A 26,996-nucleotide genomic window follows, 5' to 3' on the forward strand; every position below is an offset into this window, starting at 1 on the left:
CTGGCTGTGCTTGTGTGTGTATGTGTGTTGCTTTTTATAGCATGCCGCTCACATTCCCTGTCACGGAGCTTTTCCCGATTATGAGGAGGAACAGCATTGAGACGAGCAGGAAATTAAAGGGTCTGGATAAAAGGCCCACTAAACTCATTAGATCACAGACATTAAGACACAAAGGATATTTTCACATTGTTTCATCATGTCAGACAGCAAACGCTCATAAACAAGCACCCGTGTTGTTTTCCTCTATAAAACTGTTGATTGTTAATATTTAAACTCACAAGTAACTCTTTTCTTGATAAGATAAAGCTGGAAATGCAGTAAAGACGGCTCCATTTTTTAAACGTGTCACTTACCTTCAACACTTTAATGGTGTTTTAAGCGATGACTGTATATCTTACAAAGGCTCTCTAGCTTCAAACCTCAAAACATGACATGTGTGAGGATGAGGGAAATAATAACACCCTCACAACTTTCCTTCTGTTTATTGTTATTTAATTCAGCCCCCCTTTTATTTACATTCCTGACTACACATGAATAAAAAGGAACACAGGTACGTGCGAACACACCTTCGACTGAACTCGATGTGTCATTGTCATAATCCAGAGCCTCCAACACCAGTGAGAACGACTTCTGTGGGAAAAGAACACAGAAACAACACAGTCAGTGGGATGACATGCAGAGGGTTTTTTAAAATATTAAATTACACAAAGAAAGTGTTCTCTCCTTCCTTCCAGGCTCTTTTCTCAGACTTTCGAACATGTTTTAGCTCACAGTTTTCAATTTCAAATTTAATCCAAGAAATTTGTGTCATTTTGGTCTTCATCAGGATTTAGCTTTCACGATTAAACAGTCCTAGAAACAAATGCATCGGTGTAAACATGGGTTTGCTGAGTAGGCTATGAATGCTGAAAAATGGAAAGGATTATTGGCAACCTCAGGCACAAACTCGCTCATTACAAAAACAAGACCTGATGGGGAATATGAAATGACTGTCATTGACTTCATGTGAGACTGATCCCTTCACTCCATTCTGGTGTCTGGCCTGAGGTTAAGTACCTCATACTTGTACATATGCCCAAAGTGAAATCCTCACACATGAATGCCAATGTTGTACCACAGGCTGGCCCACAACAAAAATGTTATGTGCTGCTAGCTTAATCTATAGGAATGTAACAATTCATTAGTAGATTTATATTTAAAATAGTAAATAAAGCTTTAACTCAAATAAATGTAGTGGAGTCAGTGTGGCGCTTCAATGACTGTTACGTGCACCCTTTTTTTCTAGCTTTAGTAATACACTTTAATTAAATTCAGAGCTTTAAGTGGACACATAGCCAGCCTATATACTCTTATCTCATAGTGCAGTAGCAGAGGACTTGAGCATACATGACTTTGGGCTTACAGAGATATCACACTCTGGATAGATAACAGGTGCTCTTCCTTGTGTCTTCCCCTTTCCTGATGCATTTATTCATCCTATAGACCAGCTATGAATAATTCAAACCAACATTACAGTTCTTCTCGCTCCCTTTATGGGTTTCTCTATCTCTGTACATTCACCGGCCGATCCCTCCCTCTGCGAAATGCACCACTGCCTGTCATGCAAATCGCTCCACCATGTGCATTGTGGGTAAGGTTCTTCTAAAGGGCTACATGAATGTGTGGTCACGTCTTTGCTGAGGGACAGCACTGCCCGGGTGGGGAGTGGGAAGTGAGGTGCTGCAGGACAAATGGATGGGAAGCAGGTGATGGGCACCGGAGGTGACCGAGTGAGGGAGAGGTTAAGTGCGGTAAGTCGGCCCAAAAACATCAGAGGCAGAAAGAGGCACATTTGAAGAGCAGAGGAGAAGATGAAGGGTTGCGATGAAGGCGCAAAATGTTAGGGGAGCGAAAATTGTGCAGCGGAAAGCACTGAGTCAGGAATTTGCTTCAAGAGAAAGAGCATCCAGTGTGTTTGTACCCCAACTGATGAGGACGAGGGGAGGAAAAGGTGAACCAAATGATGGTACAGAAGGAGAAAAGGACAGAGAAAAGGGGAAGGGAGGATAATTACTTGGGGGATATGTAAAGAAAAGGGCACGGAAAGGTACAGCAGGGGAAAAACGCCACTGTGGTAGAATAATTATAATTTGTAGGCGTCCTGGAGTTTCTCTGATTCAGATATACGCCCGGAGGAAGATGGAAGAAAGGTCAGAGGGAGGTGAAACCAAACGGATGATGATACAAGAGAGATGATTAAAGGAGAAGACAAAAGAACTGATGTGATATGATAAGAAATGGTAGTTGAGTAAGTGGGCGAACTCCCACACACTATACTTGGATGTCGTGGCGCTAATGAGATGTGCTGGGCTGCAGAGGTCTCACGGGCAGTTCATTAAGCCTGGGAGATAGTGGGTAACCCACAGATGGACCAGCTGGACTCATTAGGCTTTGGCTTAAAACTCTCACCTGAAGCAATGTTTGGTATTCATGAATTACAGCTACACTGTTGGATCTTGAGATGAATTTTTATGAAATTAATTCCATAAAAGATCTGTGCTGGAAGAATGAATCACATCCTCAGTTTAAGTGAAATACCGTTACAGTTGTGTACTTTTTCCACAACTAGATATCCTGCACACACACACACAGTTTTATCAGCAAATGGTGCTTAAAATATTAACAATAAAAGTATCCATTCCACAGCAAAATTTCTCTTATTATGTTATTATGTGTTTTTATATGACATTATTGGAGTGTTTATACCGAGCCAGCAATGTGTAAGAGCCAAGGCTCCAGCGACAATCATTTAAATTCATTTATATTACGGGGTTTCAGTGACAGAGTGCCAGTTCAGGGAGCTATCTTATAACTCACAGCTGCACAGGGAAAACGCATTTATTAAATACATCTGGTTATTGTTTGTTATATGTCTGTTCAGAGGACCGTGCTTTATGTCAGTCCTTTCTGGGCCAGTTGTGTTAATCACCTATAAGGGGGCTTTTGCCTTTCTTGCTGTAGCTGTAAAGGTGAGACGGGTTTATTCTGCTATGATGGCTAAAACAGAAGAGCTGAAACCGATGAAAATGCTTCCTTTATCTCATTCAGTTTGAATAAAAGGAAAAAACAAAGTCATGTTTTCTTTCCCTGTTTAAATAGTGTAGTCAATTCTATCACAGTGGTTAGCACAGTACAGTAAGAAGGTCCTGGGTTCAAATCCTCAATCTATCTGAAGCCTCTCTGTGTGGAGTTTGTATGTTCTCTCCCTGCCTGCACAGGCACACTCTGGGTACTACAGCTTGGATGGAATCTCTTTGGGATTTAAAATAGACACATTTTCTGTATATGGTAACAAGTATTGTTTGCACTTTATGGGCATGCGTGTTTTTGTGGTCACACTCTGTGTGGAACAAACTACTATCAAAGCAGCAACCTACAGGACTGAAAAATGAAGCCAGCCAGGAAGTGCCAAAAACTGCAGTTCTGTTATTGGCCACTGGAGGCAGGTGCCAAAAGTGCATCAGTCCCCATTGACTCTGATGTTAAAAAGTCCAACTTTACAGCACAATAATGTTTACAAACAGGTACATCTTCTTGAACTTATTTGAAAAAACAACAACAAAAAAAAAAATTAATGTGGCTTCCTATGTGGTGCAGCCTGTCCAAGGAATTTGTGCTTCAGTCTTTGTATAGAAACACTATTTTCATTTTTTCAAAGTGGTGAATACTTTTGTTTTGGTTTTGAACTGTTGTGGGTGATTTTAAGTAATTTTCACACAATCTTTTGGTCACCCTTTGCAGGTTATAGTAATTATTTTTATTTATTTTATTTAAAAAAACAAAACAAATTATAGCCTACATAAAGATCAATTATGGCAGCATGAAGCTAATGAACTACCTCAAAACTTAATATTCAAGTGAAACTGAGCAAATGCACTCGGTTGCTCTTCAGCACTGCCCAGAAGATAAGATTGACACATCTTTGCAGCAGCAGTTTGATAAAAAAAAAAAAGATGCTGGAGTTGGAGCTTTGAGACTAGGAAGACAACTGTGATGAACTGTCCACTCCTATAAAATGCACTGGTAGCGTTTTCACACACCCCCTCAGCCTTATCATCTTTACAATCACCCTCCCTCCTCCCTCACCCTTCCTTCCATGCACTTTTTTTTGCCAACACTCTCACTCCAACGCTATGACTAAAACTTATTCACTTGCCTGCAAAGCACACACCCTCACCTCCCACAGTTGCATGCATCTAAACTTATAATCCAGGCTCTGATAAAGGAAGGGTGTATCTGCACTGAGGTCTGTTGTCCTGTATGGCAGCCAGCAAGGGTCAAACTAACCATGGTTGCCAAGTTAAAGTCACAACAGCTAAAACAATTGTGTCCGTAGGGATTCATATTATCACAGCAATATAAACTTCCTAACTGTCTTTCCAAAACATGCACAGTCACGCCACAGAAACCTGGTGAAGATGTCGCAAAGACCAAAGCTGTTAGGGGCCAGGATCGAGAAAAGTAACCTCCTACCCCAACAAAAAAAAAAACAAAAACACAAACAACACAAACAAAAGTGATATTTTTATTTTATCCCTACACAAACAACCTTTTAATATAATGTTTGTGCGGCCTGTGGTGATAATGACCAAAGTGATGATAGCAGGAACTGGCAAATGGACAAGATGTGTGTGTGTGTGTGTTTAGAAACAGGAAAAGAAAAACATGTTCCATTTCAAAGTGTCTGTTGTCCTGAGACCAACATTACCATGATTTATATGATTTATATATGATATAACATGTTTATGATGTAACACAGGCGAAATCAATCAAGCAAAAAAATCCACAAACAACGACAACAACACCAAAGAAACCCACAGCTAAACAAAGAAGCCTCATGTTAGGACCTACAAGTGACTTTTCAAATCAACCTCCTGGAGTCTTCAGGAAAAGCTGTATATTTATGATGATGATAAAATGCATATAAGCATATCAGGTTAACAAGATAAAGAAGCAAGATAAGGAACCAAGCAAACAGCTTTTTTTTTCAGTGTTATGAAGGTGATTCACTTCTTGGTGATTCTTGTCTTGCCTACATCGCACAAGCTAGCGCGACCATTTCTGATTTCCCTGAGAAAATTCCAGGGTGATGATGCACGTCTTAACAGAAAAACTGCCAGATTTTAGCTCTACCATTATTTGTTTGCTATTAAAAAAAGTTTTGCTCATGATGGTGTGATTTCTTTGGAATATCACAATAAACTTATATAAACACACACACACACACACACACACACACACTGTCTTTAAGACCAGTCATCTGATGTGACACTATACTGTAGTGTTGCAGTATAATGTACACCTCATATATGGAAATCTGTGATACAAGCTTTAACCCACTACTTTTGTTTCAAGCTAATTCATGCTCACATTATTTGATGCTGAACTTCGGCTACACATATCTATTTGAAAATGACTCTAGAGAAAATTCTGTTTAAGAAAAGCTTGAAAAGGCACCTGACTTTACCACAAGAGCATAGGTTTTATAAACAAACTAATAACAGTAGAGTGCTAAAATTTCAGTTTTCCTGTTAAGATGTATATGGGGCGATCGTGGCTCAAGAGTAGGGAGTTTGCCTTGTAATCGGAAGGTCCTTAGGGACTAGCAAAGTGCTATATAAATACAGGCCATTTACCATTTATATCATCACCCTGGAATTTTCTCAGAAAAATCAGAGATTCTCAGGCTTTTGAGATGTGGACAGTTGATAGGAATGACTCAAAACACATGAAATTAGGCATTTGGAAAATAATGACACCATTCCTGAATGAGTCATCTGCTCTCACAACAGTAAGAGAGCTTAACGATTTTAAAATTACAGGCGGTAAAATCACAGTACTAGATTTTAACCTTCCCAAATAGAGAGCGTAATCCTAGCTACGGTGGTCACTGTAGGACAAATAACTTTGGCCATCATTCATCGGAGAGTGTAGACTGTCACTCCGCTGTTAACCTTATCTATAAATATCCATGTCTTTACTCTGGAGAAGGCTGTAAAACTATGTGAAAGAATTCCAGTACAAGTCAGTGATGCTTATTTCTGTCCAATGACAGGGATACTGAAGTGAGTTGTTGAGCACTCCTGTTTGATTCTCTGTTAGCCTCTGTTAGGGGCTGTTTTTACTGCTGTTAGCGACGGTTTTTGTCACTATTAGCTTCTTTGTAGCTGCTGTTAGCCTCTGTTAGTCTCTGTTAGCCTCTCTTTGCTGCTATAAGGAGGCATTAGTAAAACTTTATTTGAAGTGGATCTAGTATTGTCAAACTGCTTATCAGATAGAAAGTATGAAATCTTAACATTAGATGGATATTGTTTAGCGTTAAAGGTTATTTAACAGTTAGTTGGAAGATGTAATGATATATTAATCCACATATATTTATTAGTACAAAACAGTTTTTTCTATTTTAAAAAACCCTCAAAAAATGACTGATTTTACCTGTAAAATGATTTAAAGTTTTTTTGCAGCAATCCTAAAACAGAGCACACGAGCCTTGAACTTACTGACCTGTTGCTGTTGTTGATCTGAAATTTGCATGTACGTCATCACACTTGCCAGTTTGAATTTGTGCTGCACTTTTCCTCGCTCACTCTCTCTCACACACATTCACATACTTCTTTTTGTATGTAGCAGCTGTGCTTCTGTCAGCCTGGATCATGTGCTTAACTCCTTTGTGTTTTTCTAATAGTAATAGTCTTAAATAAAATATGCTGATGTCTCTGTTTGTGAAACATGCCTGACTGTAATGGTTTTTGGGTTTGTTATGGGAGTTCTTTGGTTTTCCTTGTTTCTATAAATTATTTTGATGTTGGGTCGTTTTTTTGTACCCGTGACTCAGTTAGGTTACTGATTATAGTTTTCCGATTTTATTTAGCTTCACCTTGATATCTGTATGTCCATATTTAATTTGAGTTTAAAAAAAAAAAAAAAAAAAAAAAAATATATATATATATATATATATATATATATATATATATATATATATATATATATATAATTTTATTATTCTAGCTTCTGTTAGTACTTAAAATTAATTTTATTAGATTACTTGTAGTTTAATTTATTAGTCTTGCCTTCCCTATGTCATCCTGTTTATTATAAGAGTCCTTCTCATTAGTCCTTGTCCTTGTCAACTCCTAAACTTAATTTAACTTTACAAAAACTAAATATTACTATATAGGACTTTGGCTTTTTATGTCTCCTCCTGAGATCAAACTGGTGATCTTCAGCTAATAAGGTGAGTATGTAAACGATTATTTTATAGAAAGGAGCTAAAAGCTAGGTAATTAGCAAAAATAAGCAGGGCAGAAAGTCCTAAAGGCAAGATTACCTCAAATATATATATCTGACTCAAAAGAGTTTTGACTTGATATCATATGTAAAGCATTCTAACTTACTTAGCTTTAGCTAACAATGTATTGGCTTCCCATCATTACTCGTGCTGTTGGAGTTTAGCATAGCAATAAATCTGTATTCTGCTGTTTTTGTCGATGTTAGCTACTGTTAGCCTCTGTTACCCTGTGTTATTTTGAAGTTGAAATCGTTTATTGTCATTGTATGCACAACAAAATTACAGTGTCTTTCCTTTAACAACTGCAAACACTCCTGTTTTGCAGTTCTTACTCCTGACAATTAATTGTGGCAAGTTTCCCACATAATATTAAGTTGTTCACTAAGTTAGAATAGAAGTTTATGGGGAAATGGTACTCTCTGTACAGAGAATTGAATACTATTAAATTTATGGTCTCAGTTACTCATTTGTTATCATATTGTTAAGCCAATTATATAAATTTTTGTCAATCTAAGTTTCGAATGAAGGATTGTCTGGGGTATGTTCATTGGCCAAGACTTGCAATGATGAAAATTCTCATTAGGAGTCTTCAAAACAGGATTTCACAAACCACGGGGTGATGTCGCCATGGCTACATTCATCTTTTATTCTGTCAGTGTTGCTTTGTCTAAACTAACAATGTCCTTCCCCAGCCAATAATGAAATACATTGGAGGCATTTAGACTAATTAAAATATGTACAATTTTCTTGACTTCCAGGTCTTGTTCCCTCTGTCTATTTTATGCTGTGTACCGAGAAGGAAAGAAAAATTAAAGACATTTTTTTCTTCTCATATATATTTCTCCTTGACATAACTCACCTAAATTTAATATCAGTACCATTTCTTTTTACAAATTTCTGTGCCTGAGAAATAGCCGGTCTCCCTTCTTAGTTTGACTCCAGTTTTATATCCTAAAATGACCTTTATCTCTCTTTGAAAGAAATAATCAGCTGTTGAGATAAAAGTCAGATTTCTGTGATTTGCAGTTTATTGCATCCCCTGGTAGGATCTCGGATTTCATTTTAGCTCATCCTCCCTAAATATAATCGGAACAAGACAGACAAAGATTTTGTCTATAAGTCTCAGTGCAGGCTTAAACTGTGGTTCAGTGTGTTTTCCTGTGAACAGATGGGAGATATTCGATTTCCTCTACATTCAGTCCATCTAAGGAATTGCTCCTATTTCCCTGTCCCTCTATCCAAACCACTTCCCGTCTTCCACTCACTGTACCGAGCCTCTCTGAAACATCTGAGCCTGGTATCTCTGCATGTTCTTTCTGATTGTCACATGTCCAAATGTTTGAGTCTAGCATAGCTGGAGAGAACCGGGGTTTCCCAAAAGCAAGACAACATCAAAACAGCAGAATTAGTCTGGATGATAGATCGGCCCTTCCCTCAGGCTGCAGGCTGTCTGGTCGTCTCGCACAGTCCCTTCGCCTGCAGCCTCACACCGGAAAGCTGAGGATTAAAGTGGACTATGTTACGTCAATGCATGACAAATTCTATTAAATAAAGGTTTAAAAATGTTTGCCATCCTTAGCTGTCCATTTCACTGCTCCACTTTTTATTTGTTCCCTCCAGCTTCTCGTCCTGACTCTCCACACCTCTCATCCTCCCTCGCCCTTATCAGTGCCCCCTTCATCCCTCCCTCCATCCCTCCCTCCCTCTCTTTCTCTCAGACATGGGCAGGATAGGATATCCCGACAAAGCCAGGCTGTACAAACACAGCTCTACGACAGGAAAAACTCCCAGCCCTGAGAGAGGAATTTCCCCTCAGAGCTGACACACACACACACACACACACACGAACACACTCATGCCAGCGTACATGCACACGCAGTTCTGACACACATTGTGGAAGACAATGTTATTTTCCGACATACTGTGTTTTCATTTGTCTCCTGAAATCATTCGGCATTGTTGCAGATAAAATGTCATGTCATTTATCATTTTCGACAACAAACAGGTTTTTGTGATTTTTTTCTACAAAAACACACCAAAAAACAGTCTTTATTTTTTGGGTCAGCAGCATGAAAAGAAACAGTTGCTGGATGGCAGGCTGTTATTTTCGCTTGTTGAGTTTCTAATAAGGTTTTTCCTGAAAAAAGTTGGTTTTAATTCACATAAATATTCACGTGTATACATTTACTTTGCATATGATTTATTTATTCATATTTTCAAATTGTAAAAAAAAGTGTTGAATGAAAAGATAGTGGACTGAAAGATAAAAGAATTCAGTGCAGTCTGACTGAAATGCACCAACTCCTCCACTTACCATAATAAATCACATTTTTCAAGTGAAATAAACATTCGTGTACATTTCCATTTAATTTTGCTCGGCACTTTTTCACTTCATCACAGCATACTCAGCTTTTCTGTTTAATCACAGAAAAAAAAAAAACAGGGTAACTCAATGAAGCAGCTACTCATTTTCACATAACATTAGTGGCATGTTAATGAGTGTTATTTACGATGTTCTTTTTCAAATTTTGTGGACATTTCTGCTTAATTTCACTTAATTTAAAAGGAAGCTAGTTTAGTTTGTTTGCCTGCAGACAGATTTATTACAATTTCACATCTTTTCATGTTTACCATGACTGGTTCTGCATGTAATTAACAAGAATTAATTAAGTAGAGGGATACCAATTAAAACAGTCACTTTTCTGTTTAATTAGAGACAACGCATAGTTATTTCCAGGAAGCATAGGTGGGGATTATTTAGAAATAACGATAAAAGCCAGACCCCGTAAAGTTAAGTCTGACTATGATATCGTAAAGTCACTTCATTAGGTACACTTTGCTAGTATTGGGTTAGACCCCCTGTTGCCTTTAGATCGGCCTTAATTATTCATCTCATAGATTCAACAAGGTGCTGAAAATATTCCTCAGGGATTTTGGTCCATATTGATGTGACAGCATCACACAGATGCTGCACATTTATTGGCTGCACATCCACGATGTAAATCTCCAGTTCTACCACATCTCAAAGCTCTATTGGATTGAGATTTGGTTACTGTGAGGGCCATTTGAGTGCAGTGAACTGATTGTCATGCTCAAGACCCCAGTTTGAGATTATTTGAGCTTTGTCACATGTTGCCTTTTCCTCACAGAGGCAACCAGCAGACGATTGGCTGCCTCCATGTAGTTATAAAGGGATTAACATGGGCAGCGACAATACCCAGAAAAATATCTGGTATATGCAAACCATATCACAAGCAATAGCTACAAGTTTGCAAACTTATCAACTGATTCAGACCACAGTAAACAAACTACAGGTGTAAAAACGCCCTAAGAGGCCCAAAGTGTGCCAAAAATATCCCCCCATGCCATTACATCACCCGCAGTCTAAACTGCTGACACGAGGCAGGGTGCATCCATATTTTCATGTCATTCAGGCGAAATTCTGACACCTCAATCTGACTGTTGCAGGAGAAATTGAGACTCTTCATCACTTGGCAATACTTTCCAATCTTTTATTGTTATACTAAATAGTGAGCCCGTGTGTAAATTGAACCTTTAGTCTCTTGTTCTCAGCTGATGGGTGAGGGACTCAATGTGGTCTTCTGCTGCTTTAGCCCATCAACATGTTAGCTTTCCTATATATTTGTAAATTGCCAAATATCTAATAATTTATACAGATATCATTGTTATCCTGCAATATTTCCATTTGTTTACCATATTAGCATTTTTTTTCCATATGAGCATGCATAATAATAGATGAACATCCTTGTGCATGCAGCATGTCCAGAGAGTGAGAAGCTGATTTCAATTTATTATTAAGGAGAAAAGTAAAAACGTTTCTGTTATAGTTTAGAGGAAAATATTAAAATGTAAAATATATATGTTTTAACGGTGTGTTTTAATGATTTAGATTCCAACATTATTTATATTATTTGACCCATTTGATCATCTTTTGCTGCCTTCTTTAATTATTTCCAAAAAAAATAGAGGACCGTAATATAATAAAGCACAACATATTAATATTTTCCTCATGTCCAACCTCATAAATTTCAAGTAAAGCCAGCATGCAGCAATTAAACAAATGAGCCTAAGTCTGAAAGCACATTAAAACAGACACAAAATAATGAGACTCACTAATAATTAAACATTTGCAGGAGGAAATTGTTCAATGTTTCAAACAACTTTTAATATTTAGAATCTGCCTTTCAACATGTGCTGCTTCGCCCCATCACAAGCTCCAGTAATTATTGACTCTCACACATGAACATGCTAACGGTTGTCATGACAGCAGTAGTGCACAAGCTTGATTAGATGGCCGTCAGCTCACCTCCACTATATATTAGTAGTGGTGGTAACCACAGTAACAATGCCATTACTATTCCAGCAGCACAGCTCCATGTTTGCATAATGATAAAGCGCATACAGTAGATGTGACAAACATGTTATTCCTGTTAGAGGCTACAACAAAAGGTCAAAACCTGGAAGGGGTCAGTGCTTCAGAGCTGCGCCCGCTTAAATGAAGTGTAAAATAAAACGTTATCTGACCACTCAAGCTCCCGACAGACACGACGGTCGAAGACTAAGCCTCCTGTCAAATATGATTATCGGTGTTATCGATTGATTCTTGACTTGAACAACAAAGAAAAGACATCACTGTGTTCGGATCAATGAGCGCACAGGAGAGCGGGAGATGTGACAGCACGGTGGCTAATTTGTGAATTTTAAAAGTCTCTGTGGATATTATCCAGTGCCGACCGTCTCCCTGCCCTCAGGTGGAAAAGACACACACACACGAGCACACACACGAAAACACAAACACACAGTATGAGACGAGGAATTAGACCCCCAGAGTGAAGCGGTCCACCCCACCCTGCTCTCATGACCCCGTCTCTATAATTACACGTCTCTGCTCTCACATTCTCGACGTCTCTCCTGTTTTTCTTCCATTGTGGATATAATTAGCTTCAGACTTTATCTTCCCCTCTTTGCCCTCACTTCTTTTCCATGTGTCCACCAGTGCTGCCCTCGTCTCCACCCCATCGTCTCCACCTAGTCTTCCATCGAACTCTTTGCCCTCCTGCGGGGGACAGAGTCCTCAGATCCTTCACTTTGCAAAAAATCACAAGTGAAAACAATATAAAAGCTCAAAAGTGTTATTGGCTGAATTTACTTTGAGCATCAAAAGTAACAGTGACTCTTTTTTTATTTATCCATTTTTTATCTACTGTCAAGTCATTTTCTTAATAAAAACCAGGTCAGTTATCTTTGCTTAAATTAAACCACCCTCTGTCAGTATTGTCTGTGTCACAGTGGACACATACAGTTAGGTCCACAGTTAGGTTTTATTGGACACTGACACTTTTCTTTGTGGTTTTTCCTCGGTACACCACAGTCGGTTTCAAATCAAACAGTCAAGCTGTGACTGAAGTGCAGACTTTCAGCTTTAATTTAAAGTGTCTAACAAAAGCATTGCATTGACTGTTTAAGAGTTTTACAAACATACAAACCTGAAGTGTAGAATCCACATCACTACATGTGGTTTCATCGCTTGAGATCTTTATTAAAGCTCCCTTCAGCTGCTGCTTGTTTGTAGGTCTCTCTGCCTTCAGGTTTGTATTTAATAACTTAAAACTATCCAATTTCGTTGCCTCGAGAAACTCTTTTGCGTTTGAAATACGCTTTGGGTCATTATCCATCTGTACAGTGAAGTGCTGTCTGATTTAGCCATGTGCACTTAACAATTCATCCTGCTACTTCTATTGGCAGTCACATGATCTATAAACGCTAGTTCCACTAGCAGACATAGGTCCCGATGCCATAACGCTGCCTCCATCTTGTTAGACAGATGCTGTGTTATGGTCTGGATCATGAGCTGTTTCTTTCCTTCTTGGTTTCTTCCGTCTAAAGAATTTTTCTCCCAACTGTGCCGGTTCGTTCAGATCATTTCTGGCAAAGTTTAACCTGGTCTTCTTGTTCGTAAGTGAAACCATTACTTTTCATTGGCTTGTAAACCTTCTGTATTCATGAAGTCATCTCTTGATTGTAGACTTCAAAGTGATATCTAAAATCTAACTCCTCAACAGTGTTCTTGACTTTCCAAGACCTTTTTCTTACCGAGGAAAGAAATTGTGAATAAAAAAAGGCTGTAATTCCTAAACAGTCAGACAATCCTTTTGTTAAACTCAGTGAATTCATGCTAAAAGTCAAAGCACTTTAGTGTGATTCCCTCCATAAAGGTAACACTGTAAATTTTGAGGATCATGATTAATGGAGTCTAATCCCTCTGGTACTGTGTGTGAAATGACAGATAATACAAAATCCAGTGATTTTTCAACCTTAATTGTGTGGTTGTTGTTGTATTGCTTATCCTCACGAATGTATTTTAAGTAATTATCTTTAAAGGCACAGATTTCCTGAATATGGGGGGTTTTAGAGCACACCTATGTGTAACATATCTTAGTCTAATTTCAGTAGCTATTTAAATTGTGAAGCTTGTTATTTTGACATTTGATGCGGAATTCAGTCTTTGGTGAAATCTTACAGGCGCTCATGTAGAAGCAGCTAAAAAGGTTGGAGAAACAGTGGTAACAGTTCAGTGTCATTAATGTTTTCATGTAACAACCTGACCTGTATCTGCAGGTCAGATAAATGTTATTGAGTAAAAAGGGTTTTGTTCACCCGAACATTGCACTTGAGTAAATCTACTTAGTTACTTTCCAGGATTGTCTCAGCATCTCTACTGACTTGCCTTTTGATGCTCTCCTTCCTCTGGGGTTATTTTACTTAATTATGTAGCATCTTCAAAACTTGTGGAGCGGCAGAGACCTCTTGACATGTCATGTCCTCATCCTCCACATCCCACTGCCTCATCTTCATCCTGTCCTCCCACCACCCGCCCGTCTTTACGTCCTGCCGCTTATGATTCTCTCAGCAGTGTGCGTAAGCGGTTACGACACACGCACCTCCACCCAAAACACCTGTGCTCCCCTCTGAAATGACCTACTAACCGCCCTCCTCCTCACTTCCTTTTTCTTCACTCAGCCTCTCCTCTGTAGAGCTGACATCAACTTTACCCTTTCGCCCATTAATCTCAACACTTTCTGCTGCCCTCCCCCTCCTCCCTCACATGCCCCATCGCAACCCAGACCCGAGCGCCCTCAGCCCCCACCCCCCCTAAAAAAAACCCTCCTGCTCGCCGACTTCCGCAGGAAATTACCTTGTCTAGCCGCTGCGCGCTTCACATCCACGCCTGCACTTTCAGAAAATGGCAATTCGAGTGACAAAACAGGACGAGCCTGAGAGTGTGTGTGTTTATATGGTCTCAGATTTCTAGTCTTCATAAACAGTAAAAGTGTCAGAAGTGGCGATAACTCGTCGCATATTTCTCATCTTTGCAGCTCTTACATTGACACTGGCTGTGGTCTTTTGTGATGTTACAGTAAAGATCACTTTTAATTAGATTATTAAAGTAAAAAGTGTTACTTTAATAAACAACAACAACAACAAAATGAGTACAGTGTTCTGCACGAATTATTGTCTGCATTTAATTGTGCACTACTCTGTTAATTAATCTGTTTAATGAGAATGAAGGCAGCAGTGAGACAGTTTCAAAATAAGAGGCACTTTCGCTCCTGTTTTGCTAAAACCACTTATACTCATTCTTCTTTGAGGGGAGCACTTTGAATTATTACACCGAGGCCTTACAATCAGTAGTTGTATTACAGTAATTACATCCACAGGTGTTTTCACTTAATGTGTCTGATTAGTCCCCTCCACAGGCCTGTGGGGGCGTGCACAGACAGTTTGAGTGACACTCTTGTGCTACACCTGTTAAGTGAGATAAATTACAGCTTTGCCACAAACCTTTTTCACAGCAGATACTTTGACTTGGTACAGCAGAAAAAGCAGGTGCATTTTGGAGAGTTTACAAAGTTTCTCTTCTAGTTTAAAAAAAAGCACTGTCTGCTGCTGGCTTTTTAACAACGAGACACCACAGTGGGCAGTGCCACATGTTCGATTTGGCAGATTTTTTTTTAATGCCGGATGCTCTTCCTGACACAAACCCAAAGGGATCTGTGTCTCTTCCTGGGAATGAACTGTGGATTTAACCGTGGATCCGGGATTTCTAACTTTTAATGCATTTAATTTATTCTCTGCACATTTGCATCCTCTCTTTTTGCCGTGCTGCCTTTTTTTTGTCATTTTATCACAAACTGCAGATCAGTGGGGCATAAAACTGACAAGACTGTAATGAGTCACCTACATGTTCGTACATACAGTGTCCAGCATGTGGGTCCACTTACACTTAATGCTGTACTTACGCAGACTGAATTTTAACATATTTAAAAGCGTTGCAGTCGTTTCAGATGAAAAGTGAAGGAAGAATATCGCAGCGCCAACAGTCGGGCAGAGAGAGAGCACAGGCTTATCTGATGGGACACAATGAGCATGAATTTCTTGGTTACAAGCTTTGTCCCACGATTAATCAAATTGGAGACATTTACATGAAGCACAGATAAGCTAGCTTTGCATATCCCTGAATTCATGATAAATGTTAGCATCCTGGATTCCAGTTACTCCCTATACTAGTTCCACTAATGCAAATTTAAAAAAAAAAAGTGGCATGCTTCTCTGCAGCACTTATGAACCTGAGTAAAATGTAAACATGCAAAATCTAAACAGCAACCCTGTTTGTATTTTCCTGAGCATACATAGATTTCCAAAACTGGTTATGCTTTAAATGTACAAACATAAAAAACAGGCTCTGGTTCCACAGGGACCATTTGGCAACGAGTGCACTCGTAGCTCAAAACACATACACTGAATATACTGAAATAGTAGAATAATACTGTTTAACCTCAGACACGGAGCTAGATGCTGCTCAAGGTCAGTCGGCTCTCTGAAATTATTCTTCTGCCTCCTCAGATGTGGTCCCAACTCTGCCAACAAGAGCTCAAACTGCCCCACTGACATCCTCATAACTGCATATTTCAGGATGTCAGTGGGGCAGTTTTGATACAGCTTTAACTCCTGGATCAAACCATGAAATTCTCCCTGATGCTGCCTTTTTGTGAGAATCAGATGACAATCTCCATTTCTTCATGTTCTTGTTCAGAAACATCAGAACCAGCTCATTTTCGCTTGATATCTACTTCAGTGTTTTTTGTAGTGCCTTTGTGGGGGTGGATTTTTCACAAACATGTAGGTGTAATTAGTTCTGAATTTCTGGTCGTTTTTTTTGAAGCACACTCGGTGTGTAAAGACCTTAGAGAAAGCCAACTAAGAACCAAGACCATGTTTTCATGTTAACATGTCCACTTTCAGCTTTTAACGATATATTTGCTTGCCGGGACTTGTCACCAAAATCTTTTTTTAAATTCTTAACATCAAGATTCTTTAATTAGTATGTAATGTCTTTCCTATAAGGCCCAAGTGTTAGGCCCCTCAGCCTACATACCATGTAGTGCCCACAAGGTAATCACTGACTGAAAGGGAAAAGAAGCTGGTGAGCAAGTGGAGTCTGCAGGTAGCTGACAGTCTCTAGCGTGAAATTGGTCACAAAGAGGAATACAGTTCTGCACTAAAAATCCCCTCAGGATTGCTTTGGCCTCTAGCAGGCTGCCACAGTTGCAAAAAGTTTGCATGGATGACACCAACTTGTCTGGAAACACTCGTCAACTACCCACCAAGCGATAATGAAAATTTGAAAAGTGCAAGAAAAAGGAGAAATTCTGCCTTCAAAGTAAAAGCCGCACCATTTGAAATGTGTTGGTTTCAGCGGCAATGCAGGGACCACTGCCTGCTCTGTAGGCTTGTATCACTGAGGCTACGTCCACACTAGCCCGGACAGATTTGAAAACGGCGTTTTCGTCTGAAAACGGACCGCGTCCACACTAGCATTTTCAGTCGTTTTCACAGAGTTGTGCGTCCACATTGAAACAGCCGAAAACGCATATGTTCCAGTCCTGGGCATGCGCAAAAGTGAGTGAGAATTAAAGAATTTGAAGAAAATCTATCTGGAGCATGTACAAACTGATATTAATCTTTTTTAGGGCTGTCAAAATTTAGAGCAATCAAAACAACTGCTGTTTAATGCACTCCGCTATCTTTGTTCAATTGGTCACATGACTGCATCACATGACTAAAGTGCATCATCGTCTTAGAAAGTCTGCGTTTTCGAGTGTCCACACTGCGACGGGGCAGCTCCGTTTTGAAATGTATGCGTTTTCGAGAGCGTTTTCAAAACGCTCCCTTTTTCCTTGAGGAAAACGCCGTCTCAGTGTGGACGGGAGGCCAAAACGGAGAGAAAACGATGCAAAAGGAAAACGCATTAGTGTGGACGTAGCCTGAGGCCTTAAATGTTCCTACATCAAGAAGATACTATATAAAGTAAATATAAATAACCTTCAGCGTCTCTCTTATTTCCCAAAGGGTTGCCGCAGTGGATGGTTCAGCACGTTTGATTTGTTTCTTACAATAGAGATTTTTCCTGACACAACCCTACGATTTATCCAAGCCAATATAAGGTAAATATACTGTAGGTAAGCTCATGAGACCTGAGTTTTTAGAGGCAGGGTTTAAATCACAGCAGGGATTCATGCTCAGATTCAGACATTTCACAATGTGATGCCTCAAAATATTTGTGGCTGCTGCTGTTGAGATTTGGCAACACAGGAAACCACTGAGAGAAGCGGAGGCTCTATGACAGCTGTGCTCTAACTTTATGCGCTCGTGTAGTCTACGGGGAGCTGATGTGGTTGAAGGGGAGCGATTGCTGAAAACAAAAGGTCTTCAACGAGTAATTCTGAAGGAGACAGCCAGGGTGTGTCTGAGAGAAAGATGATGTCTGAGAAATGTTCGAGACAGATAAAAGACAAGGACAAATCGATGGCACTGAAAGGAAGCCATTTCTTATACACTGAAAGGATAGTATACCTGCAGTCTGCTCCCAGTGACACACAATGACACATGCAGAAACAGGGACACGCCGTAATTTCACTGCGATCATGTAAATCAAGGTCCTCTTTTCTCCTCTAATAAAGAGACTCCTACTCCTGATCCAATTTGCACACAAATGAAATCATTAAAACACGCTTCCCTCGAGACGTTTACCCCCGAGTTATTAACTTATCTCTAAAAAACACAAGCTTCAAATCCTGATGGAATTAACCTTTTTGTGTTCTCCATCTGTGTGTGTGCGGGTTGCCTCTAGGATTCACAATCTGTGTGTTCAGTTGTGTCCGTAGAAGGAGAAATGAGAAGTGTGTGTGTGTGTGCACACAACAGTATCAGCGCACATGAAGGTATGCAAGGAGAGTCAATTAGGGGACAAAAGAGAGGAGAGCACAAACGACAGGCGGAGAAAGAGTGAAAGAGAAACTCCGTGGAGAAAGAAAGCTCCGACTATGCTCCTCTCCTTTGGTTTCCCTCCACTGACTTCCCTCCGCTCGGCTCCCACACAGCAGGAATGCAGGTTACGTCGCTGTCTGTGTGTCCTATTGATGTCTTGAGAGTCACCGCTGACTGGTTTCACTGGTGGAAAGTAACTAAGTATATGCATTTAATTTTCTGCCAGTTGTTTTCTCTGCAGGCTTTGATTTTAATAGGAAATTATTAACAGTTAGCTTGGCTGAGCTTTAAGACTTCATACAGGGGGAAACAATTAGCCAAAGGCAACAAAATCTCACTTGAGCACCTGTCAAACTCGCTAATTAACCTGCATCGCTTTGTTGGCTTAATCCGTGCATAAACACACACAAATCCAAACAATTTCTTGGTGGTTCCCAGGCAGCTGGCGGCGTCTCTAGGACAACACATCCACAACATCCACTGTTCCACTAAGATCTTAGTTCTTCAAGTCTTTTAACCTAATCATCCATACAGGTAGTTTGCCTACTTTGATACTGCTCATATATATGAGCAAAGAGGTTTACAGAGTGCCACTTAAAATGGGATTAAACACCCACACGGACCATTCATGTAGTAACGCAAGCCGGATTGGTGTCTGCTTTCAGTCAGTTTACTTTTTTCCCGCTGATATACATCAGGCTAGTACATTTCTTTATAATGGTTGTTTTTGGATTACTGATCTGTGTGTTTAAGTCACCAAATCCAACCTTATATTAATTATAGCATCATTTTCAAACCTGTGTATATAGCAGGTTTTAGCAGTACTAGATTAAAACTCCACAAGATGGCTTTAATTATAAACCAGCGTTGCAAATACAATGACATAAACAACCGGTTTGACAATATTCATTTCACCAATTCAAATGTACGTGAATGTTAATACAAATCGCAAATCAGCCAATCACAGGGCAGCAATTCAGTGTATTTAAGGACGGAGACATGGTCAAGATGACCTGCTGAAGTTCAAACCTGGGATCAGAAAGGGGAAGAAAGATTTAAGTAACTTTGCATAGACCAGCCTGTCTGGCACCAGGAAGCAGACGGGCTGGTCTGAGTATTTAAGAAACTGCTGATCTACTGAGATTTTCCTCCACAACCATCTCAAGTTTAGAGAGAATGGTCTGAAAAAGAAATAAAATATCCAAGAAGTGGAAATCTTCTTGGTGAAAACATCTTGTTGTTGCAAGAGGAGAATAACCAGACTGCTTTGAGTTATACAGAAGAGCATCTCTCAATTCACAACATGGAACCTTGAAGCAGAAGACCACACCAAGTGCCACTCCTGTCAGCTAAGAACAGGAAACCGCATGAGTGCACCAAAATTGAACAACAGAAGATTATAGAAACATTGTTTGGTTTGATGAGTGTTGAATATTCAGAAGGTAGTGGCAGAATTGTGCATACATAACAGAGGGTATGGCTCCAATCTCGCCTTGTATCAGTGGTTGAGGCTGGTGATGGTGGTGTAATGGTGTGGGGGGAATAATATAGCCCTAACTAAGCATAGTTTAAACACCACGAGCTACCTGAGTATTGTTGCTGACCATGTCCATCTATATATGACCACAGTGTATCCATATTTTAATGGGTGCTTCCAACACCATGCCACAAAAGCTCATATCAACTCAAACTGGTTTCTTGAACATTGGCGATGAGTTCACTGTACGTAAATGGTAAAATGGCCTCTATTTGGATAGCGCTTTACTTAGTACCTATGGACCTCAAAGCGCTTCACACTACGTTTTGTCATCCACCCATTCACACACTGGTGATGGCAAGCTACGTTGTAGCCACAGCCACCCTGGGACGCACTGACAGAGGCGAGGCTGCCGGACACTGGCGCCACCGGGCCCTCTGACCACCAGCAGTAGGCAACGGGTGAAGTGTCTTGCCCAAGGACACAACGACCAAGACTGTCAGAGCCGGGGCTCGAACCAGCAACCTTCCGATTACAAGGCAAACTCCCGGAGGAGGACAGGAGATTCACATCACAAAGACTATAATCTCTGAGGAATGTTTACAGCAGCTTGTTGAATTTTTGGCAAGGAGGTCCAACATGGTACTAGCTACGTGCGACTAATGAAATGGCCGGTGATTGTATATTTTGACGTGTAGATATAGATAATCACTATCCACAGACCATCCATTTGAAACTACTGATCAGAGACCATTATGGAGGCATGGATATAAAAATGTTTGTATAAAAAATGACTTATCTGACTTAATTTTTTTAATGATTAATTGAAAACTGAAAATGTGTTAGGCTGTCCTGAAAAACTAATTTCAAACTGACGATGCCACCACAGAGCTGTGGTTGAAGAAAACACTACTGCGTGTTGATGTCCAGTGTTTTGTTGACCCATCTATCTAATCGACCTCCTGTTGTAAAAACTAAACCTGAATTCTTCCTTTGTTATGATGTCATCTGAAAATGTCACATATAAGAATTAGAGATGGCACGATACCACTTTTTTATGTCCGATACCGATACCGATATCATAAATTTGGATATCTGCCGATACCGATATGAATCCGATATAGTGTATTTTTTAATCAATAAAACGTTTTTTTAATATCTTGCTGCATTTTGTATAAGTTTACACTGAAGTTTAAATAAATAACAACACTAAAGCTATTCTGTTATACTTGTATGTAAAAAATACACTGCGCCCAAAATATTTCATAGTTCAGCAAAACCAATCAATCTAATAAACTTAAACCTACTCCATCCTCCCTATTCTGGTATTTTAAAGAGTACTTAGCAGAAATATTAAGCAACCTAACTAATAGGGTTGCAAACTCCCAGCAAAAAAAAATAGGGAACCACCCCCCACTCTCCACCTCATGATGCTTAATCGATGTAATCAAATTGAATTTGATGCAGGGGAAAAATGCACAGAAATAAATTATTTTTCAAGAATAATTAAATAGATTCAACATCTTTCTTCAACAGAATTGCAGACTGCACAGATGGTATCTTCCCAAAGGAAAAAATAGTATAGCTTACTAGGGTATATTAGACTTAACAGTTACTATATACAGTAATGGACTACTATATATTTTACATCAGATTAAAACTTTGGGTGTAAGATTCAGATAATTATTTATTAAAAGCTAGACATTTTAAATGAGAATAAGAAAGAAAAGTATGTCTTTGTGCCCCCTTTTCCCTGTTCATGCCCTATCGGCCCCCCTGGCTAAACTTTGCTAGATCCGCCCCTGCACAGTTACCAGCTACGTAGAAAAAGATCCTGGTGTAGAAAGTAATATTAAATAAATTCTAACAACAGCTTATCAAGCTTAATAGTGCTGCTGTTGTTCAACCGCTGGTTTCCTCTTTCTGGTGAGAAGTGGGCCAAAAACTAAGAAGAGAGACGGACTTGCGACAGAAAAGCCGATCAGCTGATCATTAAGCAGTTTCACGATTGAAGTAGCAGCAGAAGAGGGAGAGAGAGAGAGAGAGAGAGAGAGAAGCAGTCGCTCCATATATCGGTTGTTAAGCCTAACGCTAAAATGCTTTACAAACATTCAGAGATGAACTTACACACTTGCTTTACTTCTCTCTGGGATAACTTCCTCGGAGATGAAATGCTGGTTTGGTAGCGAAGCTACAAATACACACAGCCGCTCTATCACGTGATGCATACTGCTGAGCCGTGCTAGGTTATGAGCCGAGTTACGCCGTGTAGCAAGTTTTGTGAGGTGCTTTTTTGATATTTAATGGATCGGATTACATTTTTTGTTTCTCGCCGATATCCGATCCAGTAATTTGGGTCAGTATCGGACCGATACCGATACGTAATATCGGATCGGTCCATCTCTAATAAGAATACAGCGGGCTGTGTGCCTTTGAATTAATTCTCTTTAACACAGATAGAGACACACAAAGACAACAGATTATCATGAGAGCTGAGAGGCTGACGGGAAAGAACTTGTCACACAAATGACAAGTGAAGATATTTGCATATGCCTGCACTTTGCATGTTGCTCTGAGCAGAGAGCCTTTGTTTTCGCCTACATGTGACCCGAGATAGCCTTGATAGCTCTTCTGATGAAGAGCCAAGTTGGATTAGACTTGTTGTGTTAAGATGTGAGAAATTTGTTGGTGGATTAACTTGAAAACAAGGAAGTAAAAAGATATTATCACCTCCCTCATTTTCTTTATCAAACAGTTGACAGTACACAGTGAATGGAGAGGATGAAGATTTACATCTAGAGGTGATACACTGCCCGGCCAAAGCTGCCAAAACCTCACACCCTCTATTGTTTAGTTAGATTGCCTTTAGCGTTGATGGAAGCATACATTTGCTGTTTTATCGCTTATGCTTATGCTTATGCAGACTTACGTTCATTTTTCACAAAGATCCCATTGATGATGGGATCATGATCAAACCACTGCGTGTAGTCTTCTCCATCCCGTCCCAACGATTCTCAATACAGTTAAATATATTCAGACGGTCAGCTGACCTGATTTTTGGGCACATAAGGTTAAAAAACTCAAGCAGTCAGATCATAACACTGCCTCCCCTGGACTGTACGGTGCACAATAGGCATGACCGGCTCAACACTTCATTCGCCTTTCTCATGACCTTCTTTGCTCAAGAGCTTGAACTTTGTGCTCCAGAGCAAAGAGAAGACTCTTTTTTTCTCCCAACTAGCCTCAATGATGGTGAGATGGTGGTTTTCTTAAGGCTGCACTGCTGTTTAGACTCAGTCTCTTGGCTTCTCCATTAGTTCTACTGCACCTTTTTTTAAAATTTTATGTTACCAAACATTTGACTGCTCTTTGTTCACAACCATTCAAGATTTTTTCCCAACCATTGAAGGTGATGGTTCACTGATTTCCTTCTAGGTTTTAATAATATCTAAAACAGTTCTTCACCCAGTTCTGATAGTTTCAACAATTTTCTTAGCTTTCTTTCTGAAACAGGGCAACACGACTACAGGATATAAGCTACTCATTGCATCAGCTGGGGTCAATAACCTGCTGCCAGGTGAAGGATACTAATCACTTCTGAAATTATCCAATGGAAGAAAAAATTTTCTTAGTTAAAACATTCCATCTTAACACTTTTCTTGGATTACAACACTGGTCAACACGCATTTTGCTACTGGGATTCTTTCGCTGCACTTTAAGAAATTTCAACAATGCATTTCAGCATTTAAGAAACAAGTTTGGTGAGGAAAGGTGAAGCCAAAATTAAGGAATGTGTTTTGGTCGATCCTGAATCTGTGAACTAATGCTTAACCATGAGTTCAAAAGGAAACTGAAGCCAACTGAATCAGCAGCATGGGAAGCATTAGTGCAGGTTATCCAGAATTTTCTTGGCAATGTTATCGAAGAATGGCCATTTTTACATGCTCATCTGGACTTTTGTAGCACTGGGAACATTTTCACCAAAATATAAAAGTAGTGGAAACCCAACATCAGAGACAATTTAATCCACACATGATAGGTGACTACAGTTACTTCTCACAAACAGAGACTAATGTGCAGCACAAGTGCAAAAGCAAGTGTCCCAAACATATTTGAGCATTCTGACCTTGTTTTATTTGGAGCAATATTAACTCTGGTGTCATCTTCTGGTTTGTTTGTAGAAGAAACACATTTAAAAAATCTGTAGGAAATAAATTTGCCTTGCACAAAAAGTAAGAAAACGTGTGTCTCTTTGTTGTATAAAGCTTCTTGGCAATAAATCTTATGCTGTTGAAAAGCCTGTTTATTTACCCTTAAGTGATGCCCCGTTTCTAATGAAAATCCATTTGTGGGTTGAGCGGCAGAGCTTTTAGAATTGGGCATCTTGGCTCACGTTCTTACAGCCAGCATCAAAACAACTCATTATCTGTTAACGGTCAACATTTCTGCTATTCGTGCGCTCAGTGTGCTGCTTTTATCTCTACTCCTGACAACACAAAGAAAGACCCACATCAATGCAAACCCAAGAGATACATTTACCCTGAATGACAAGCCTAAAGGCAAGAGGAAGTCGGTATTCACTAAACACACACACACACGAAACCACATTCGTGCGCAGACTCTTTGCTGAATGTGAGTTTTTCCCAGCCATAGCCTCTAGCGGTGAACCTGACCATCAATGGGTTTTAACACTTGACATGAGGATTACAAATGGTGGGGACTTCACTCCATTCACTTTGTCCTAACAGGATTTCTGTGGCACCTATCAAATCGTCTTTTGTCGCAGTTTGTTTAAAAAAAAAGAAGGGAGAAAAAAAGGCGGGCATAACCAGACCTTGATAAACTAGTTCTGAGTCACAAAGGGTCGGGAAATATCAGATTCACGTTCCACATTGTCTGGTGAGTGCCGTTTTCACAGTGAATCAATACATATAGGAGACTCTCTCGCCCAAGAAAATGACTTCATAGGTCTTTTGTGACGACGGTAAATACGATCTATACGTCTGTCTTAAAGTTAAGAAAACTTCAGTGGCCTTGTGAATGGAGAGCTTCAGGGATGACGTATTTTTGACTGAAAGTCAGCATCACCCTGGGTCCCTCAACAAAAAGTCAAACTTATTTTTTGGGAATTTTACAGAAGAAAAATGCTGTGGTACATAAAAGCATGTGGTATGTGTTTTACTGAAGCAGTTAATATTCTACACTACTACTACTATTAATACACAGTAAAATTAAAAGGTTAATTAATGTTAGGCTGTCAACAAAACTTCAGATTTACCACCACTAAGCTTTGTGCTATATGTGATAACACTGAATGTCCCTGAATATAAGTGGCTCATATAACCACTTATTCTAAAGCGCCATATTTACTTACACGTTTTATATTATGGAAAAAAAACACAGATCTTATTTTTAGGCAATTCAAATTTCAAAAGAATCTTTGATTTCAAGACAAAGCAAAAAGATTAGTACCCCGATTATTTAGAAAGCAGAGATTAATAACATCTGCACAAAACTGAAAAAGGTGTGTTTAAAGCCAAACTATCACAAATGAGACTCAAACTTCAGTTTTCGTGTCAAAGGTCCAATTTTTTCTGGAAATGCTTCTAATGTTCATTTAGGAAATGCTGATATTAGTAGGAACAAACAATCACTAAGATTATTTTATTGGATGACTTGTCTAAAACTCTCTTTCAGTCTCTGCGTTTGTTTGTTTCCTCTGCACCTTTAACTTTCACCGTTACGTTAGTGCTTTTGTTATTTCACTTCATGAAAACAGATTCACCAGTGAAATGAACATCAGATGAAGGCCATAAAGAAACAACCTCATATCTACCAAGTCTTTGAACTTTTCTGATCTCTGCTGAGACGCCACAGCTAAAATATTCCAGACCGCTGAGTATCCATGCATCTAACGCCGGGGTCAAAAAAAAGCCACGTCTCTCAGTCTATCTGTACCGTCACTGATAACCAAGAGGCAAAGCTAAACTCTGCATTTTCATTTTCAAAGACAGACTGAAAATAGCAACGATATCCTATTTCATCCTGTCACTCGAGGGATGATTCGTCTGCACTTTTCACATAATAAGCAAACGAAAAACATTAAATGTTGTTACACTATGTGACATTTTGTAAAGTTTCCTCACTGAAAAATAAGCTTGTTTGTCAGGAGCAGATTGACACCACTTGGGACTCGCATAATGCTAAAGCCGTGATACCTTAAGCGTGGTGTAAAGACTGGAAACGGGAAAAACCAGCAAACCTGACTTCAGACTTCAAAAGGATAGCAACGCAAACTCAAATTTCACTACTTACATCAGATTTTACGCATCGAGACATAATTTTTGAAAAAAAAAGTGCATTATTTATATATAAACCACCTTTAGCAGCAATAACTTGAAGTAGCGGATTTCTTTCTTGCCGAGGAATTTTGAACCACTCTTCTTTACAGCATTGCTTCAGTTCATTGAGGGTTGCAGGAATTTGTTTATGCAGAGCTCTCTTAAGGTCCCTTCACAGTATTTTGAGTCAGGTTGAGGTCTGGTTGTTGACTGTACCATTGCAACACATATATTCTTTGTTTTTGTCATCCATTCTGCTGTAGTTTACTGCTGTGGTTCCAATCATTATCCTGTTGGATGAATCAATTTGAGCCAAGCTTTAGCTGTGAGACAGATGGCCTACGTTTGACTCTAGAGTTCACGATCAAGGTGCGTAGGTGGCTGCAAAAAAAGCCCAAATCATCACCTTTCCGCCACTGTGCTTGACAGTTATGATGAGGTTTGATACGAAATTTTCCTTCTATTATTCATTTTCTCCAAATGTGTTACTGTGCATCTTTTT

General features: G+C 39.5%; 1 protein-coding gene across 1 annotated transcript in view; it reads right to left on the minus strand.

Moving 5' to 3' along the window:
• LOC146373704 (uncharacterized) overlaps window positions 1-26,996 on the minus strand; it is a 61,436-nt gene that overhangs the window by 21,970 nt on the left and 12,470 nt on the right. Inside the window, exon 3 of the mRNA XM_084950747.1 lies at window positions 567-630. Within this exon, the coding sequence (XP_084806873.1) occupies window positions 567-630 (64 nt within the window). The remainder of the gene's footprint in view (window positions 1-566; window positions 631-26,996) is intronic.

The sequence above is a fragment of the Perissodus microlepis genome, chromosome 14, assembly GCF_051167445.1.
Source record: "Perissodus microlepis isolate ML-2025 ecotype Zambia chromosome 14, ASM5116744v1, whole genome shotgun sequence".
NCBI lineage: Eukaryota > Metazoa > Chordata > Actinopteri > Cichliformes > Cichlidae > Perissodus > Perissodus microlepis.